General features: G+C 42.6%; 1 protein-coding gene across 2 annotated transcripts in view; it reads right to left on the bottom strand.

Annotated features, from left to right (window-relative positions):
- Positions 1 to 21,147, bottom strand: part of ARHGAP25 (Rho GTPase activating protein 25) — a 69,970-nt gene that overhangs the window by 22,809 nt on the left and 26,014 nt on the right. For both annotated transcript variants that reach the window (XM_019635760.1, XM_019635750.1), the window contains exons 2-3: positions 7,642 to 7,841; positions 1,162 to 1,249 (exon numbers count right to left, since the gene is read on the bottom strand). In XM_019635760.1, the coding sequence (XP_019491305.1) occupies positions 1,162 to 1,249; positions 7,642 to 7,841 (288 nt within the window). The remainder of the gene's footprint in view (positions 1 to 1,161; positions 1,250 to 7,641; positions 7,842 to 21,147) is intronic.

The raw sequence follows: 21,147 nt of genomic DNA, 5'->3' as shown, positions 1-21,147 counted from the left end.
AGTTTTTCTTTGTTTTCTATAAAGAATCATAGCCAGTTTTAGGATTGATTTCTACGTTATAATTTCCTCTAGTTCCCCCCTGAAATATCAAACACTTACGTGACACTAACTGTATTCCAAATACCAAGTGTTTCCTATATAGCTCTTAACTTAATCCCAACGATCATTATCACTGCTGCCGTTTTATAGATAAAGAAATAAAAGCAGAGGAAAACTAAGTAATGGGATCACAATTACACATATAGTAAGTGGCAGGGCCAGGATTTGGACTCCGGCAGGGTGGCCCCAGGCTGGGCACATCTAACCTCTCTGCTACACCGCCTTCTTCATCACGTTTCTCATGCACACAGCTGTCTGTGCAAGTGATCAGGAGGGAGTTAAGGAAAGGGGTGCTCAGGGCACCTGTGGCCTCCCCTGCTGTGTCGGCACCTCCCAGCAGACTGGCTGCAGCGGGGGAGGGAGTCGCCCTCATAGAGTTCCTGGTGGAGCTGGGGCTGGCGAAGGAGCAGGCGCAGCAGCCTCCGTGTGACTGACTCACACAAACACAAACTCCCCTGAGAGGAATCGAGACAAATTCCCCTTGCCCCAAATGCGTTTGAGGAAGGTAAAGTAACTCTTGATTGGGGGAAAAGCACCCTCCAGGGTGCTGCTAACATGTGCAAGAGGTGAATTACAGCACCTGACACATGCTAGGTGCTCAGTGAGTTGGAGCTGTCATTTCTTACAAGGTCACGTTGAACCATAGGAGACGTGACTGTCCACAGCGTTCCACCTACCCAATGGCAATTTCACGTGGTTGGTTCCATTTACATTTTAACTGTTATTGTTAATGTCCCACTCACCCTCTAGGCTGAACTCTGTTTAGCAGCAACGATAGTGTACTTTTCAGATCAGTGTCACAGCGCCTAGGGGGCATACCTGACTCCAAGCCCACGCTCATGAAATGCTTACAGAACTGAATCGAAAGAGTACCCATTCAGTTCACTTGCTAGATACTGAACTAGTATAGAGTCATAAACTCTATACACAACTATTGTGTACTTTTCCTAAGCTGGCTAAGTTGTTGACAGACTCACTGAATACATTCATAGCTTTGACTTCTAGGATTCCAGAAGTAAAAAGGGAATGGAATGCACAGCTGTCCCACCTTTTGTCGCCTACCTGGAATGACTTCAAAGACAAACTTTCCAGCTTCTTCTGGGTTTGTGGCGATCTCTTTGATTGTACTTCCTGGTAGATACATACAACCCTGAAATAGCAAAAGTCAGGCCTTTAAGATAAGCAGCGATTTTATCTCCTATGAACTAGCATTAAGTTGGAGGACAGATAAGACAATGATGGGATTGGGCAGGGGAATAAGTGGAGCAGAGCATGGAAAGTTAGCTTTGAATGGGTCCCCCTGCTATTCAGGTCTCAGTCAAATTAAGTGGTAGCCCTGTGAGAGCAAACGAGGTGCCTAGAGAGAAAAAGACAAGGTCCTGACAGGAGAATGAGCTGAGTGGGTGCCCTCACCAACACTTGCTTCCTCCGATTTTTCCAAGAACCCAACTTCCTGGCCAAACCAGACCAAATGTGATCTTTGTGAAGGCAATGCTGAAACTGAGTGGACCGTACTACCTGCCAGGCTCCCAGAGGGGCCACTGAGGACTGAAACCACAGCTAGCATTCAAGGGGATGGGGTCTTCCTATTTGCTAAGCGCCTTGAATATGTTATTCATTTAGCCCTCCCAGCAATCCTCCGAGCAAGGTATCATTCTGCCCATTTACAGATGAGAAAACTGGGCATCATAAAGGTTCATAAAACTGGGCATCATAATTTGCACAGTGTCACAGAGGTAGGAAGTGGCAGAATGCTAATTCATCTCAGAAGTGAGTTCAAAGCCTGTTGACACAGTGGGGACCCTTCAGCTTAATGTCCCCTAGAAGTGGGGAGGAGGATCATGGATCCATGGGGCAGGGAAGCAAGGGTGCAGTAGGACATGTGACCGCTTATATAAACATGACCTCTTATATGAATATGTTATTAGAAAAAATAAGTCACTTCCACCACGGGTATGTTTGATGCTTTACCATTTACAGTCACAGGCAGGGTCTCTTCAGATCCTCACAACAGCTTCATATCAATAGCATGGCGAGGTTTGCCATTTTTACTTTGCAAATGAAGAAACCGAAACTTTGAAAGGCTAAGTGGCTGCACTAAGGGACACAGTTAATTTGTACTAGAGTTAGTTGCTCATCATTTACATCTCAGCGGCTACTGGAGGTGGCATGTCTGGTTCTGAGCTGTAGAAACATGTGTGTCTTTTATTCTAGAACAAAGTACCGATGAAGAGGGTTGGCAACAAAGAAGCTACAAAGGCGAGAGTTTTAAGGAACACTGATGGGAAGCAAGAATTGTCACAGACGAAGAAGGTCCTAAGTTGCCCATGGCCACTTTCACGTACTTGGCAAGTTGATTAGGGTAAACCCCATGCAAAGATGGAAGGAGGGCAAGGTTTATGCTGGAGGCCACAAAGTCCTGCAGCAGTGATGGGGAGCGAAGTGTGATGGTGGTATGCCAGAACCCACATATATTGAGAACTGTTACATTTTCAGGAACTCTGTGAGCCAGTTGTTAAACAGAGCCATTATTAAAGGTTAAATTATAATAACTTACAATGAAATATTCTAAAAATAAAAGTAATGATACGCAGAATTTGTCACTTCCTAATTATGTACTATATTTGACTATGATTTCTATTCATGTGGTTATTTACATCTAATCCATCTGTGTAGTCAAAATACTACATAACACTGTGCTATTGCATATCTCTTCTCAACTCTGTGTTCCGTGATGTCATGTTTGTAGCTTGATTCAACCACATTGGTAGCTTGAATCAGCTACTGTGGGAGTATTTACGTCACAGAAATTGGCAAATGCTGCATCCAAATTAGCTTCCCCACCAGAGAGCCATTTGTTAAACATTTACCAGCACACCACCCATATATTGGGTTGTCAGAAAAGTCATGGCATATTTTTTCTATGTTTTTCATTGCAAAAATGCATCATGAATTTTCCGACAACTCAATACAACTGCCCGGGTAACTTCACAGAAAGCAGGAGACCAGACAATGGGACAATTAAGCCAGGATTATCTAAAACCATCATTGTTCAAGCAGAGACTTGCAGGCATTTTGCTGAGATTCTGTTTTAAACAACTTCCCTGACAAAGAACTTTTTGGAATGAGTTATATAAAGCTAGGTCACAGAGGTACAGGGCATTATCCGTGAGAGCTAGACAGACCTTTCTGAGAACTCAAAGGAAAAAATTGCACAGATTCCCTTCTACCAAACCCCAAGATTCACAAAAATGCAGACACAAGAGTCCATCATTAGGGTTCTACAATTTATGTAATCATTCTCCTTAGGTCCAATGTTTTTAATTGCATATAGTACTGCATATATCATATTATTTCTTTTAGATAGTTTCTTAAAACCAGAGTGATTGGGTCTAAGGGTATGCTGTTTCTTCAGCTCTTGGAAATCTGGCCAAATAGCTTTCTAGAAAATTTGCACCAACTCACACACACACATATCATCAGTACACTTGAGGGCCGTTTTTCATCTGACTGCTCTAAGGTTTTGGAGGTGTCTTCTGTTTTTTGAATTTTTTAGGTATCATGTGTGTGTGTGTGTGTGTGTTGTGTTTTGTGTGTTCTTTTTAAATTTACAATGAATTTATAGTGTAGAAAAATTAGAAAGTAAACAAAAAAGAGGAAAATTAAAAATTATGTGTAACTCCAATACTCAGAAATAACCACCGTTAATACCTCTGTGAATTCCTTTGCAAGCCTTTTCCCAAAAATATAGTCACAATTTTTTCCCCTTAAGAACAGGATTAGTATACATATCACCTTCTGTTGTAAACTGCTTTTTTTTCCCCCAAAACAATTATGTTATAAATATCTTTCAATTTCAAAAAATATTAATTTTGGGCATTAATGGCTGAGTTATATTCTATTGTATAGATACATATAAGTTCTCTGATATAACTTAGCCCCTACTACTGGGTATTGTTTTCAAGAAGGTGATATAGATTTTCATTGCCACCAGCTACTCGTGAAAATTCCTGTTCACTAGTCCTTACCAACACTGAAATTTCTAGAAAATCTTTCCAAGTTTGGTAAGGGGACAATAGTATTTCATTAGCTTACATTGCACGTCTTTTAATTATTACTGAGATTAAACTTTTTATACATGTTTTTTGGCCATAGCATTTTTGGGGAAATTGCCCATTTGTCATTTGCTCATTTTTCTATTAAGCTATTTCTTATAGATTTGAAAGAATCTATAAACAATACTGTATATAAATAACTTTTCCTATTTGTTATTTGTCTTTTCACTTAATTTTGTTGGTTTTTAAGGTACATTTTTATTTACACAATTAAATTAGTCTTTCCCTTGTGCTGTTTTTGTTGCTATGGTCAGAAAAAAAACACCTGTCTTCCAAAGATTACGGAGATAACTGCCTTTTCTTCTAGAATTGTTATAAACTCATGTTTTATATTTAAGTTTTTAATCCATCCAGAATCATAAATGGTGTAAAACAGTGTGGAAGTATACCTTTCTTTCTCCCCCAAATTTAGCTCATGTCTGTAACATTCATTTCATTTCTAGATATTTGCAATGTCTGTGACTCCCAAAACAATGTTAAACAATAGTAATATTAATAAAATTACTTTATTTTGAATAGATTTTTCTTTATCTTAATAAAATAATTGTGGATATATGAAATTCCTATAAGGCTGTCCTCTTAATTCTTGTTTGTAATAATAATAATATAGAAACATCACCCCAACTTCTCAATTAATTTCCAGTACAAAAGTAATGTACATAAATTATACAATGTCCATAACATAGATTATTTTGCCACTATTAGGAATTATACTGTAGAATATTTAATAATAAGGGACAATATCCATGACATGTTGTTAATTTTTTAAATTAAAGAATATTCTGTTAATTTTGCGCTTAGATTAGATGAGTTTATAAATGTATATGTATCGAGAAAACTGAAAGAAATGAGGATTTGGGTGTCTATTTCTTGCGGATGGGATATGTTTTTTTCTACTTTGTGCTTTTCAGCATCTTCCAAATTTCCTACCATGCACATGCATATAGCTTTTGTAATAAAAAATATATATCCATATAAAGTAAAATATTCTTTCTAAGAATTAATTTTATTCCTAAAAGCTTTTTAAAAAAATTTTTTTATATCTGAAACGAGTATCGAATTTTATCAAATGCTTTTTTCAGTCATCAATTTCGGGGTTGTGTGGTTGTTCTCATTTGACTTATTGATCTCGACCTATTGACCTGATGTATTATATTAATAGATTTCCTACAAAATAAACCATACTTGTCATCCTGGAAGCGGCTTTCCCTAATTATCCCAGGCTAATGTAATCCTGAGAGGACTTTGGGTTTCCTTTTCCAGAAGTAAGAGAGAGAAGCTACGACCTTCAATAATTTGTTTTATCCTTTGACTTCAGTTTATGCTTTTGTGAAGCAATTTTTTATACTTGCTTCATATCATTTGATCCTATGATAAATAAAGACCAGGTAAGATGGTCTCATTTTACAAAAAAAAAAATAGATAAGAGGGGTCCGGAAAAATTAAATAATTACATGGCCAGACAGTAGTACGGCCAGGAAAACAACACTAGCTTGGAGATAATATACCGCTCACCCTCTACACCTGATGGGTGTAAACCCCACCAAGCTATCCTTTCTGCTAACTCAAGGAGGCCCACACATTGTTGCCATCTCCCTCCCTCTCTGCAGATGGGAAGACTTCTTGCATCCGCTAGTAATGCACCAGCCACCACCATCTTTGCCTGTAATTGCTTGGCCATGATAATGTCTGGATGGTTCTCAAAGTGAAGGAAATCTGTTTACCATGCACAGGACACTGAGTAAGAACACTGTCTGTGGTAAGGTCTCTGGCCCTTCTGCAGCCTTTGCAGTGACAGACACTCACAGCTCTCATGTGCGGGGCCTGGTTAACTAGATGCTGCTAATGTATGGTGGATCCTCAGGTCTGCCCTAAGGAGAGCTGGTCTCTTCCAAAACAACTGGCTCCTTTCTTTACATACCCTGCCATGCACCCCTAATATCCTCAGCCTTCTTGGGGCTTTTTTTCTGGCCCCAGAAGGTTCTAGAGTCTGCCTTCCCTAACAAGTTCCTACGGGCTAAGCCCACTCTTCCACCTCCAGAGACATTAGGTCTAGATAGGGTGACCAGGTGTCCTGAGACATAAAGTTTATATCTGGGGTCCCAGGATAATTGTGAATAGTCTCCATTTCACTCTCATGTGCCACGATGGCCGTGAGGAATCGCTGATGCAGGGAGAAAGGACTTAGGCCCAAGATTTCGGGTCAAAGCCCTCTCTAGTGCAGTCCACTACATCGGGAAATCCTGTCTGCTGTACTTTAAAGTATATGAGGAATCTGTTCATTTTCCTCCAGCACAAAACTCCCACTGAGATTCTAAACATCATAACCTCTCACCTAGATTACCCTCGTTGCCGCCTCTCTCCATCCCTGCATCTGTTTTTGAATGCAGGAGCCAGAGACATCTTTTTATAACAGAAGTTAAAGAATGTTCTCTTTCTTCTGAGAATGTCCCCATCGCCCTCAAGTCCTTGCAGTGGCCTACAATACCCTTTGCAATCTGTTCTCCAACCTTGCACCACCACCTCCACCTCTAGGACCTCATCCTCCCCTCAGATTCTCTCATTGCTTAGCTGTGCGTCTCCTACACTGACCTCCTTGCTATTTCTCACCGTAGTCAGACATGCTCTACCTCAGGGCCTTTGCATTGGCTGTGCCTTCTGCCTAAAATGGTCTTTCCCCAGAGGCCTGCTTGATTACTTGCTTTTCCTCCTTAGTCTTTGCTCAAATATCACCCTCTTCATGAGATCATTCTTACCACCCTTTTAAAAACTGTAACACCTCCCCAAACACTTGATCTCCTCTTAACCCATTCTATTTTTTCCTCATAGAGCATGTCATTTTCTAACAAACCACATAACGTCTACTTATTTATTATGTTTATTCTCTCCCTTTCCACCCATCTTCTAAGTTCTGCATGGCAGGGATTTTTATCTGTTTTTCTCACTGGTTTATTTCAAGTACCCAGAACAGTGTCTGGCATATAGTAGATGCTCAATAAATATTGACTGAACAGATACATGGAAGCCCCACATCATTTTTCCTATACCCAAATCCTCTCTTTCTCCCTCTCTCTCTCTCTCTCGCTCTCTCTCTCTCTGTGGCTTCCCACTCAGTGTCACTATCAAGGCTATGTCGCCAGCCTTGACTTAGAGCTTCATTTAGGAAGCTCCACGGTGTTCATCCCGGGGCTTCCTGGAGGAGGATCACACTGTCATCTTTGCAACTCAGCTTACGTATCTAGAAAATAGCGAAAAAGAGAGAGCGACCTCCTTTCAAATGCATGTGTGTCTAGTCCCAGTAAGAAGGCCCCTCTGAGTTTGTACGCCATCTAGCTGGGCTCCACACCCACCTCCTGCATGCCTGGAAAAAGAGAGAGAGAGAGAGAGAGAACGCACTAGTAATGGGGACAGATGGCCCAGCCAGTACCTGTGGCTTCGTGTCCTCTTCGTCCTTGTAGTAGTAGAGCTGCTGTGCCCTCAACACAAAGTATCTCTGCTGCCAGTTTTTCACGATGGACCTCTGCTTCTTCAGCCAGCCCATCTTGATAGGCCTTTCCAGCGGGTTGGGGGTGGACGATTGGTGAAAGGCCGCCATCTGCTCACCAGTCATAACGCTCCTTGACCGAGCTACGGAGAGGAACAGACAGGCAGACTGACTGATGGATGTGAAGCAGTGTGCAAAGAGTGGGCGGAGAGGTGCGAGAGGAACCCCCGAAGGGGCTGAGCAGTGGGTGGGGCCCCAGCCAAGTCCAGCTCCAAGGTCCAGATCCGTATCAGAGAAAGTCCCCCATGACCCAGAGAGGGGCCTGCTCCCGATGAGGCCAGGCCGAGACCTAGAAGGAGGCAAGAGCCAGCAGCCCAGTGCGCAGGCAGTCCGGCCGCTGGGGTCGGCCCCCTCATTCTGCAAAGTGAAAGATTGGCTGGAGCCTTCTGAAGAGGAAGTGGCCACAGCATCTGACAAAAGGTGCTTCCTTTTTCCTGCGTGGGAGTCAGTATCTGACAAAAGAGAGGAGAAAATAATGCCTCGCTCTGAGGGTTCAGGGTGAGTCCGACGCAGCTGCAGAGGCACAGGAAGACGCCAGGCATTCTTCCTCCGAGGAGGAGCTGATGTGTTCACTGTGACCTCACTGTCAAATAGAGCCCTTCCTTAACAGACCCCCAAGACCCCTGGCCCCTGTCCATGCAGCCAGCATGCAGGAAGCTGACACCTCCTGGATTTTCCTGCGGAGTGTCATTGAGTGCCATTCTGTCCCCTGCCTGCTAAGAGTGTTTACAGCCGTTGATACTGGACCAAGGGCCTTCCTGTGGCTGCTTTCCTATACCTTTTCAGTCAGGTTGTCCCTCTCATGCAGCTGAAAGCACACACGCATTTGAAAGGAAAATAAATTTGCCAGAACACAGAAGCAGAATTTGAATCCAAACCCCTGGACTCACTGCATTGTGTAGCTGGCTGTTTTTACACAAGTGTTCTCCCTGTCATTGGATCAGGGCCAGGTGTCCACAGTTTATCTCCATGGTAACTTCCATCCAGGACAACTTTCTCCACATTTGCCAGTCCTGTGTCTGCATTTCTCTCCTTGCTGGATGGAGGAAGGGTCCATTTTACCATCCGTTTATTCAGCTTTTGACACTCCCCAGAACATTCACGATGTAGTTGAACTAAGCCATCTCCACTCTCCCCCATTGCATCCCTCCTGATTAGAGATATTTTCTTCCTTTCCTGGCACATTGATCCTGGGTCCTTTATGCAACTTCTCTGAGCCTCAGTTTCCTCAATTGTTAAACTAGGATAATAATAGTCCCTACTCTATGGAATTGTTGTGTAAATAAAACAAGCTAACATACACAAACCACTTAGCACAGTCCCCGGTCCAAGGTAAGCAAATGTTACTCACCATTTTTATCAACAGGTGGCTTTACTTACTACTGCAAGGATGGAGATGCTGTCTTTATTTCAAAATGTCACTCCATCATTAAGTTTTCTCTCTTCCTTCATTCCTATCCTTAATGTATTGAACTGATAACTTTTCCCTTGCTTTTGATTCTTTTCTTTCTATGTCCTTCTAGGCCTGTGGCTTTCAACCTTTATTTATGTTTATGGCAGACTTTCAAACTTCAGAATTTTATATGGCATTACAGACCCTTTCTTCCACTGACTTTAACTGCCAAAAAAATGTATACGACAAGTAGACACTTTGGTCAATGTTGCTCAAGCAGTAGTTTGTCGTAATCAGAAGTGTCTGGACACTGATGGAACCACTTTGAGCACCTCTTATAATTGCAGAAGTCAGTCATGACTTCTATTCGTCTTTTGTTGTCAGTATATATTGAGTATTACAATTTTAATAGTTTTTTTTCTTTCTTAAAATGTGTATACTTTTTTTGGGCACCCTCTGTATATCCAGAGTTATCACCCTACTAACACGTGTCACCCTTCAACCCTGTATTAATGTCTAAAGAGGACTCTGCTCTAACTGCACTCCCTTAGGGGTCTGTGTTCCTGTCACATACCCTCATTCCCAGGTGCCAGCTTGCAGTCAGTCACCCCTTACTTCCCACCAGGGACTGCAGAGGTCATATTATGTTGTACACCTGGGGGCAAGACATACTTGATCCAACCTCCTGTTGAACAGACATCATCAGAAGCGTACATATACTCAGCTGTAGTAAAAAGTAACTTGACATTTTGATTACAGTTTGGCAGTGTGCTTGTTAAGGGTTTGCTTTACATCACTGTGCCCTGGTACCCCCGTTCACATTTTTCTTAGCTCTTGCTCCTTAGTTAACTGCTGTCTTGAAGACCTCCCGTCTATAACTCACAAAACAGCGGAGCTGGTCACTTACTCTAAGACTGTGAAGATGATCAGAAGGAACAATAGCAGGGTGTTAGCAGGATAGGGAGGAGGGAATTTGAAGAGCTATAAAGAGAGCAAATTGTAGGCAGAGATGAAAAGAATGGGTCACACACACACGATTTCCGGAGAAATGAAAGAGTGAGGAATTCTGACAGATGCAGGGGGATTGTCCCCCACCTTAGTGTCACCCAGCCCAGTGTGACTTTTGTGACCATGCAGCTGGCGCAGTATCAGACTTGGGAGGGAGTACCCCCCTCCTAGCAAGGATATAACCAGGCATCTTCACTTGGCCTCTAGGATGACGCCACCAAATGGAGCCCGCACAGGAGAAGAGGGGAATAGTCAAGTGCCACCTGCTGGTTATAAGGACTCAGGCCTCATGAGCTAGCCCCGCTCCTCCCAAGATCCACAGAAATAGTTAGAACTACTATAGGAGATAGGAGAAACTGAATGTCTCCAACAGCTTTGAAGAAGAGGCATGGGGGGGGGGAGCAGGAGCCAAAAAAGATGCCGTAGATTAAAGAGCATTAACTCAGCACAGTTGCTGGGATACTATTCTGTTTAGTTCTGGGGAATTTTTTATGTTCTGTTGGGGAAAAACCAAGAACACAAAAACCAAAACCTCCCCCTAGAAGCATCTGTGCATTGAAGAATGGCCTGACAAAGGCAGAGGTGGGTATGGGGATCTAATGTGTTCAGACCTGACCAAACAGGGACTTAGATGCCCTTGTGGCAGGTAGGCAGTCATCTGGTCTGCCCGCATATGGCCAAGGCCTTCACCAGCTGTATTTTACATTCCGGAAATGACACTGTTAACCCATACATCCACCCAGTGCTTCTTGAGTGCTTGTTATCATCCCCAGTGTAGGTGATATGACTGTGGTCACTGGGTCATGTGGTACAAGTTAGTGTGTGGATGGCTCAACACAAACCCCCACACTGCTGAAATCAGGCCCGAACACGGAAGAGATGACAATTGGGGTTCTAATGAGACAGTGACTAAGCAGGGGGACTTTCTCTCCCAGGTCAGAGCCATCTCCCACCTTGGCCCGAAACATTGTTCATCAACCAGGCATATCATGAGGTAATTCAAATCTCAAAGAAGAAAGCCTGGTGGGTCTTGAGTTTGGCTTGATTTTGACTAACTTTCCTTGTTAGCTCCTTTGAACAACCTCTCTTTTTTGTGGGTGTGACTTATTCCCGGATGAAGTAAACAAAGAAATCTGTTACTATTAATGGGGCTATTTCTCATAATGAAAATAATAACCTTGATAAGCTTCACTTGTGAGCCAGTCATTGCACACTGAGTGCATGCTCCCAGCCTTTCAGGAAGGATTTCAGGCTGTGAGCTGGGGAAGGGGGCTGCGGGCAGACCAGGGAGGCAAGACGGGAAGTCGGGGAGTCAGAAGGCAATTGCTAAGCTTTACAGAACACTGTGTGGAAGAGGGGAATGCGGGCCTCATGAAATCAGAAACCCACTCTTACTCTACAAGAGAGAAAGAATAGCCCCAGCATTGTGCTGTCTAACACAGTAGCCACTTGCTGTGAGTGACTATGTACATGAAAATGAATTAAAATAAATTAAATTCAGTTCCTTCGTCACACCAGCCACATTCCAAGTGCTCAGTCGCCCCATGCGGCTCCTGGCTAGACTATTGGACATTACAGGTAGAGAATATATCCATCATCACAGAAGGTTCTATTATTCAGCACTTCCTGGAATCTGAGTGTTATCATTACTAAGCATGGGACAAAATAGGCCATACAGGTGGGGAAGCATTTCATCAAACAGAGAAATCAAGTCGGAGGGCCCAGAGAAAAAGTGGCTTCAAGTGGAAGACTGAGCAGTTCCACTTGGATCTGAGAGGTACTAGGGAGCTATTTCATGTACCTTAGCAAGGGAGGCCCATGACAAAATATAGATGAGTTGTATAATTGTACTGTATATGCTGAATTTTAGTCTGCGGTTGAGTAAGGGCATCAGAAATAGAAGTTCACATTTCCAGGGATGCAGAAGTTAGCTATTTTTTGCCCCAAGTTGGAGCCAGAGAAAATTAAAGAAGGAAGTATAAACAGGTCAGCTTGGAAACGTTATCACTTCCTTTCCTCATCTTCCCATCTTCTGACCACAACCCCTGAAAATAATCACAAAATCTTCTAGGGTTTACTTTTGAGATATTTCTGCTCTCAGTTTTGTCTCAGTTTAGATTATATTTTAGATGGCTCCAAATGTGTGGGTCAGATGGGAATAGTTCATTCAACCCTGAGGGAACCACTGAAGGTATTTTCTCAATATGTTGATATGAACAGTATATTAGTCTGGGAGCCATGTTTAAATGAGCTTGAAAAGGGAGTAGACTTTATATGGCTTCAACCCAGAAACTCTCTCCTGAGCTACAGACCCATCTAGTCAACCACCTGCATGTACCTCAGTGGTAATCCCAAGGTCACCATGTGACAAATCAAACTTACCTCCCACCTCCTCATCTCCCACCATTCCCCTGCCTTGCACCAACAAACACACCCACGTCTGCTTTATCTCCACTGGTCTCTGATGTGCTGTGAATGACCTTTGCCCAGCCAAGCAACCAGATCAGTAAGCTGCCCCATTCCTACAGTCATCACAACCAACAACTCTGTCTTTCTCCCTGATCTAGTCTTCCTCTCTATACCCACTTGGTTTTTGGGACCCTTCTAACTTCTCCCTGGATTTATACAATAGGTCCCAGACCTGTCTCCCTCCTACCAGATCCACATTCAATCCATTAATGATGTTGTTTATGGACACAAATCTGATGTTACTTTCCTGCCTACAAGCCTCCAATAGCCCTTCAACACCTTCATCCTAAAAGATGAAGGTGATGCCCTACCATAGGGTTCAGGATCCTTTGTGGCTTTCCCACTGCATTTTCTGCTCTTCCTCCATACCCATCCTGCACTTTATCCTTGACAAAATACCTTCCCTCTGCTGGACTATTCTCCCCACCCATCCCCATCCACTCCCAATTCAACCTCTTGAAAAACTTGTTCAACCTTCAAGATGAATCTCAGGCCACCCCTCCCATGAGAAGCCTTCTCAGCCCAGCTAGACTCAGTCACTTCTTGGGCTCTGTTCTCTCTTAACTGGGGACAAATGCCCATCAAAGCACTAATCTTTCTGCCTGGTCCTTTTTCTTACTCTGTCACCCTCTCCACAGCACTCTAAGACGGACTCTGCCTTGATGCTTGGGCCGTGTTCATCCTTGTATCCCCAGCACCTAACACAGCGCCTGACAAAGAAAAGGTGGGGTGAAGTAGAAGACAGCACAGGCTCCTACACATGCGGCCGTGGGTGAGTCATGTCCTGTCTGAGGGTCAGTTACCTCCTCTGTGAAACTGTGATAATAACATGTACCTTGTGGGGTGGCTAGCCTATAAAGACTATTAATGAAAAGTGCACAGGCCCCAGCCAATGTCTGCTTCTTAAAACATAGCCATTAAAGAAAGGCAATTATTATTAGCATTATTATTATACCATGGACGTGATTTTCTGTTAAATGAGAGAAAAGAAAGAAGAAATGAAAGAAGGAAGTGATGAAAGGAGGGAGAGGGAGGGAAAAAAGGACAGTGTACAACATTCCAGGTGCAAATCCAAAGGCCTGAATGAGGCTGGTGGCAGTGGGGAAGGGCAGCATAAGAGGCAGTCGGGACACAGACCACCAGACCTCAGCAACTGGCTGCATGAGGGGCAGTGGGAAACGAGGACTTCCGTGAAGTTTGGGGTTTGAGCGGCTCAGGGAAGGCAGCCTTCTCCATCCTCTTATGCCATGCACACTGGCAGAACATTTTCCATGCACCAGGAGCTGTGTTGGTTCTGGGATATAAGATCAACCAGACACAGCCCTACCCCCAAATAGCTCATCAACCTGGGAGGCAGGGAAGCAAATCCAAGAAAAAGGTGGGTTTGGACAGGTGGGGAGTCAAGTCGTGGGCATAGTGAAATGTGAGGGTGTACTGAGAGTTTTAGACTTCCCCTGAGTTCCAGTTTTGTCAGGTAAAACCTGTGAATTAAGAGGTTGGGGCAGGGGAGAGATGCAAGAGGAAGCCAGGATATTTGAATGACAGGAACATCTCAGATCTGAAAAGTAACACAATAGATGTTCAGAAACTAAAGAAAAGGCTGGGTCCAGAGCACATTATTAGCATGAAGGGAAGCATGTTTAACTTGAGACTGTGGAGATAGATACAAGGCAGAAAAGATAATTATTTTCCTTGAGACTTTAAAGAGAGCTTGTACAAGGTCTAAGTATGGAAGAAAGAAAGTACAGCAAGAAAATCTATTATCCCCAAGAGTTTGGGGTTGGGGCAGTGGGCTGATACCTAAAAGGGAATGAAAGGAGAGAGGCTGTCATCCTGTGCCCTGCAAAGATCTAGGGCCAGTTCATGCACATTCACAACCCCTGGGACAGGAGCTGTCATGCTTGGGGAGCAGATGGCGCCTTTGGGTGGAGAAATAGGCTCTCTGAGTGGATGGGTGGAGCCACACACCAGAGTCACATCTGGATGCGAGGAGCACCAGCTGAGTTTCAGCCCTCCTCATCCTTTCTGCCAAGACCCTTGTACAGTGCATACTTACACAACCTTCCATGTCCTGCAAGAGATCACATAGGATGTAAAGCCCCATTCAAAAGCAAGAGTTCCTTTTCAAAAAAGTGTTCACATTTCTGATCTCAGTTTTCTCTCTCAGAAAGGTATGTTTGACCCCTAAGGTGAGCTGAAAGCCCGCCCAGTGGCCTCAGGAATACACATCTCTGTGCTTTCATTGCATGGCTGCAGGTGATACGGTGCTGGAGCTATAAAAAGTTTTTGAGGGCAAGGAGCAAGTCTTAGAGAAAGAGAGAGAATGAACACGCACACACAGGTTATATGGAAAGAAAATAATGTTCAAATAAAAGATTCATAGGATGGATTCTCTTTAACAAAGAAAGCTGTCTTGCTTATCCCTTTAATTAATGAATCAGAAAAATTTATTGGACATTTCTTATGTGCAAGGCATGCTGTTAGATAATGGGCAGGGTTTGAAAAATAGAGTGAACTCAAGGCCTGTGGGATTTCAAATATTTACTGTGCACACTGGCACACAAAAATGCATTCCCCCAACCCCATCCCCTGTTGCCAACGGCTGCCTCAGTCGCAGCCCTATTTCCCGATGGGCCTGAGTCCTGTCATGTTCTCCTTGTATAAAAAAACAGGGGATTAGTAATCAATCATGAACCACAAAGTATTCAGGAGAGATTAGCATCTCAGTGAGCCTTTTTTTCTGGCAAAATCAGAATGGGAAAATAATACTGCTGATGAAGAATGTGAAATGAAACCATCAGAAAGTGGGATTTTTACAGATTTTCTTCACCAGATACAAGGGCATCTGGCCAGCTGAGGTTTCCCAATAAATATTTGTTAGTGAATAAAATAAACATTTTTAATGAAATGTGAGCCACTATCAGGCATTTTATATTTGCAACAAATATTGGCCCATTTACCTATTTGTGGGATTTCGAGGTATGTACTTTTGCCCAGTCTAGCAGAGTGGCCAGTAGAAGATATAATTATTGTTCATAGTGGGCCAAATCAATGGTGATATATTTAGCGAGTATTTACCATGTGTCAACCACAACGCAAACACTTTATAAGTTTAGTTTCACTTAATGCTCACACTAACTCTTTATGGTAAGCACCCTACTGTCATCCTCGTTTACAGATGACAAACTGAAGCTCAGAGAAGATAAATGATGTGCCCCAGTTACATGGCTAGAAATCTGATTTCAAAGCCCAATATCCATACGTAAGCCACACAGCCCTCAGAGAAGCATGCATCCTACTGGGAACAACGGGCATCTACATTAAGAATCAATGTGTAAGAGCTCACAGGGTTAGACAAGAAGAATGAAGTGAAGGAGAGATGGTGCCACACTTCCTCTGGTAAGGGAACACAGCCACTATTCCTAACCTATCACGTGAGACACCTGCCTCAGCCTCCACCGTGATGCCTTAATTTATGCATAAACAACTTTACGCTGATTTTTTCTGTCCAATGTATGCTCTGCAAGGCTCAGCAGGTCTTGGGGGGGGAAAAAAAGTGACAGAGCAATGGCACTGAGCCCATCACAGAGGTTGTGCCGACATCCAACAGGAAAATGAACGTATTAGGTGGTCCTGTCCTGTCTTATCAACTCTCTGCCTAAGGTCATTTGAAGAGACCTAAGGATTCTGACAAAAGCCCACTGTGGCCAACATGTGGGAGGGAGGAACATAAAACTAACCTGAGGTTAGGGCCCAGGGCTCAGGTCACACTGCAGCTCACAGCTGGTACCCCGCCCCGGCTGAGAAGGGAACTGTGTGAAACAGTAGGCCTGTCATCATGGCTTTCCTGACAAACAGGGATTCATACACCCTTGCCCACACCCTGCACACATACACGCATGCACTGTCCCCCCCCCCACACACACATGCAGATCCTCAGTCTGTTCAGTTATCACATTGTGGGAAGATGGCCCTCATAGAAGACAATTAGGTGGGTTTTTTGTTGTTGTTTTGTTTTGTTTTAACTTCAGAACCTCCAGCCTTTCTTTCTCTATCCCTTTTTTGCCTCTCCAAGGCAAGCTGCCTCCATTTTAAAGCACCCGCCATTCAGTGGGGTGGGGAAACTTGTAGAGTCTTTCTACTTTGGAAACCTGGTATTTAGGCTTTAGGTTACATTTATCCTAGGATCACTGTCCTGGATTTTGTTTTTAATCTGATGTTTCATTTTTAACTTTGGTATGAAAACCTTTGCCCCCTGACAAAGACAACACCCTATAAGACTGAGGACAGCATTGCTCTGTCCTCAAAGGAGCTTGCTCTGTGCTCCTGGAAGTAAACCACACGGGCTTTCCCAGAACACTCACCCACGGGATAAATTTACATAACCTAATTCAAAGAAATATCTGAAAGTTGTTCCCTGACTGACTCCCTGCCTCCAAATCAAGCAGGTTTAACTTTCTCATATTCTGTAACTTGTAGAAATGTCTTACATTGTTTGACCAGTGAGCATTTCTACCTAAAGAGCAAATTCTGCTTTGGGAAAGACATGGCTATGTCTTTTGCAGGAACTGGTAAAACTGTGGTCTCAGTAGCAACATGAAAGAGAAAAAGAGAGAAACAAAGACAGAGAGAGAAGGTGGGGGGTGGACACAAGGAGGAAGGGAGGGAGAGAGAAAACTGGCTTTCTGTTTCTTCTTAGGCTTGCAAGGTCTTTGCACTCTGGCAAATCCTTGGACCCAAAGTGCCTCTGGGGTGCAGGTTTGGAGCTTTCATGTTTCTGAGGAATTTCCAGTGCAGTTGCCTTTTGAGGGTGTGTGTCTCTCTCAGTTGCAACACTTCACTGGCCCCCTCTGACTATCTTTGCATAACAGGAAGCCAAGCATAATAACAAGAAACTTACAGAATTGTGAATGCTTCCTCCTGAACACTGCCTGGGGCTGCCTCTTCCTCAGCCCAAGGTGAAATGGAGATTTGGCAACCCGGGTAAATGCACCCTGGGTGGCCACCGTGGCTGTTTAACGGTGCATCAAAGCAAACTGCCTTCCCAGACATCGGTGTGAGGAAGGACGTGGGGGCACGCAAGACTCGGGTGTGCTAAAGCGTTAGAAGTGCTGGCCCTTCCATTGCCAAAGCTAGTCGTTTGTTCTAGTTAGGAGGTTTGGCTTAGTCACTAGCATTCATAAATAAATAGTGCATTGGAATACTTGAAATATTTGTATTTTATGAGCCCGAATGAATTTTGTGGCCCTGGCATTTCACAGCAATGAGCCAGCCAAGGCAATGCTCGGGAACAGGCACCAATGACCAAGCACGGGGCAGTGACAAGGTTACAAGTCATTACCCACCCTACAGATGGCACTCCAGACTGTCCCTAGGGCCTTCACTGGTTTTCAGGGATACTGATCTTTAATCTTATAATGCCACTAAGAGTGAACAATGAAATTCTTGCAGTGTGATGAGCCTAGCACACAAATCATAATGTTTCTCTTATTCTACAACCCGATAAAAAGATTCTATTAAATACTGAGGCAATTAGATTATGGATAGAGGATAGATGATACCAATAAATTATTAGTTAGTTTTGTTAGGTGTGAGCAGGCAAGGTGGTTAAAAACAAAACGTCTCTATTTTTCAAGATGCATGCTTGAGCGTAAGGAACAAAATTACATAGTGTTTGGGATTTGCCTTAAAATAGTTCAACAAAGAAAAGGACAAAAGAAAAAGAAAGGGATAGATAGATAAAGCAAATGTGACAAAATCTTGATAATTGTGGAATTTCAATAATAGATTTATACAGAGTGTGCCAAAAAAAGTATACACATTTTAAGAAAGGAAAAAACTGTATTAAAATTGTAATAATATATACTGATAACAAAAGATGAATACAAGTCACATTTGACTTCTGCAATTACAAGAGGTGCTCCAAGTGGTTAGCATCAGTGTAATTTTCATACAGTTTTTTCCTTTCTTGAAATGTGTGTACATTTTTGGGGCACCCTCGGTATATGGGGAGGGTCATTATGCTTATTCTTTATGTTGGTGTTTGAAATGTGTGAATCATAAAAACTCTTTTTCAACAGTCTATTGCACTTTTAAAAATAGATTCTTTTAGGGTTTTTGTTTTCACACATCCGCTATCGCCCTGAACTTCAACTTGCTCGTTTTCCCAGGCCTGCTTTTCCAGACCTGGTAGTTATTCCTCTGAGCACAGCGGAATGACACTATGCAGATGCTACACCACACACGTACACATTCCTCCCAGGACAGATCCTGCCCCTGCATTTCCCCTGCACTGTCATTTTATCAGTTAATGAAGGGGAAGAACGGAGAGACTCCTCAGGCTTCCAGTCACGGATAGTATTTCCTGTAAAGTCAACTTTTATTCAAAGAGTTGTTGATGGTGATGGAGTGTGTGTGTGTGTGTGTGTGTGTGTGTGTGTGTGATTCCTCAGGGTAGGAAAAGGAGTGGACAACCCCACCTTAAAAAACAGCTGTTGCAAGAAAGGCATAGAGGCTCTGTCTTGCATGACAATTCCTCTTGACGAGCCATGATATCTGAGACATCTGAGGCCGAGCACGGGAAAGAATAGAGTGACTGATTATCAGTGTTTGCAGTGACAGAAGTTGGAGGAAGTGACAGTCCATAAGGTTACCACCGCAACATGGTAGATTGTCAGCACTTGGTGACAGTTCCCCTGGCCCTGTGGTAGAGAAGCAGGATAGTACAATGGAAGCTGTATCTGATAGGGCACCAAGAGAACCAGGTTCAAGTTAGCTCAGACACAAACTAGCTGTGGCATTCTCTTGGCCTTTCTGAGCCTTCATTTCCTCATTTGTAAAATAAAAGGATGGAAATAAAGCATCTTGAATACATTTCCAACTCTAAATTTTTTCTTTTTAAATTGGGGAACAGTGTGTTTTTCCTGCACCTATCAGCTCCCAGTCAGGTAGTTGTTTCAATCTAGTTGTGGAGGGCGCATCTCAGTGGCCCACACAGGGATCAAACCCACAACCTTGGTGTTATGAGCACTGCACTCTAACCAACTGAGCTAACCGGCTACCCCAAACTCTAAATTTTTTTGATTGACCTACAAAACATCTTTTCAGCCAACTACTTAGTGTAGTAATCTTATTTTAGTTGCAACGTGTCTAACTTAATTTGGCAACTCAGGCAGGACTCCAGTTCTACAGCAAGAACAAATGCCTCTAGAGATGCATTCGTTTAATTGATTGAGAAAAATGGATTTGGCAAAAGACATAATCTGGGTGATTTTAATCAAACAAGATGGTTTGAAATGTCCCTGGTTAGAGTGCTTGTGAATTTTAATATTAGGCTAAAGAAGATCCTTTGAGAAGTCCCGCTAATAACACAGAGTAAAAGGTACAAAGACAAAAGCCACTGGACCTATTACTCAAAGATTGACGGCTCAATAGGCTACATGGCTGATTTATTCTGGAGTAATACTTTAGCTCCCAAATATTACAGACCCATCATCTTCTGGATATATCTCTCCAACTCTAAACCAGGCTATATATAAAAAAATTGCAAACACATCCAAGCCCTTTCAACCAAGAAAGTCTTCTAGTAATTTAGTTAAAGAGATAATAATGTATGTAATTAAGTTTATATGGGTACTCACTGTTACATTTATTGTGTCAAAAGTATAAACAACTAAATGTCCAACAACATGAAATTGGTTGAATGAAGGATGTTACACCATAAGTAAAATACTATGTAGCCTTAAAGATGATGTTTTATTGGATTATAATGACATGAAAACACATTGAATTTATGTATTTAGATTAAAAATTTATGTATTTAGATTTCAAAATAGTATATACAGGGTGAACTCCATTTTGTTAAAAAAGTACACATACACATACACACACATATTATAACAGAAAAAGCACAATACATATGTGGTGTAGCAAAGAAACACATTGTGGCAAGATTCACACCAGATTGCTTATTTTCCAGAGAGGTAGTATTATGGTTAATTTTTATGCCTTTATTTGCTTTCATTTTTTATACAGAAAACAAACATTATTTATAAAAGCTCTATGTCAGTTTAATGTTCAATGACCTATATAGGCTGAGTCTCCAAATTAAAGTGAGTTAAGACTTAAAGTGAGTTAAAAAAGAAGAAATCACTGAGGAGAATCTGTCCCAATCTTAGGAGGAATTTACAGAATCTAAACCAAAGCAAATTCCAAAAGTTTTGAGATAGAGCATTTCGGGAGCTAGCTCTGTCATCATGGGCAAATCATCCTCCTTGCCTGATGGAATTATGTGCCAGCAATAAACAATAGATACAGGTCCTTTATGAAATATAAAGTAAGTATAGATTTGCTTATTATTAGTGTCATTAACAAAAATAAGTTCTGCAGAGCTTAGTTTCTCATATATAAAATGAGGTTGTTAAAAAATATGCTTGCTAAGGTCCTTCTCAGGCCCCCAAATTCTTTTGTTTTCTGTATATTAGCAGTTTCTGCTAATACCATAATGTATGCAGAGTGTA

Source organism: Hipposideros armiger, unplaced genomic scaffold, assembly GCF_001890085.2.
Source record: "Hipposideros armiger isolate ML-2016 unplaced genomic scaffold, ASM189008v1 scaffold_2, whole genome shotgun sequence".
Lineage (NCBI taxonomy): Eukaryota > Metazoa > Chordata > Mammalia > Chiroptera > Hipposideridae > Hipposideros > Hipposideros armiger.
Note: the sequence above shows the minus strand (reverse complement) of the source record. Positions and strands in the feature narration are given on the sequence as shown.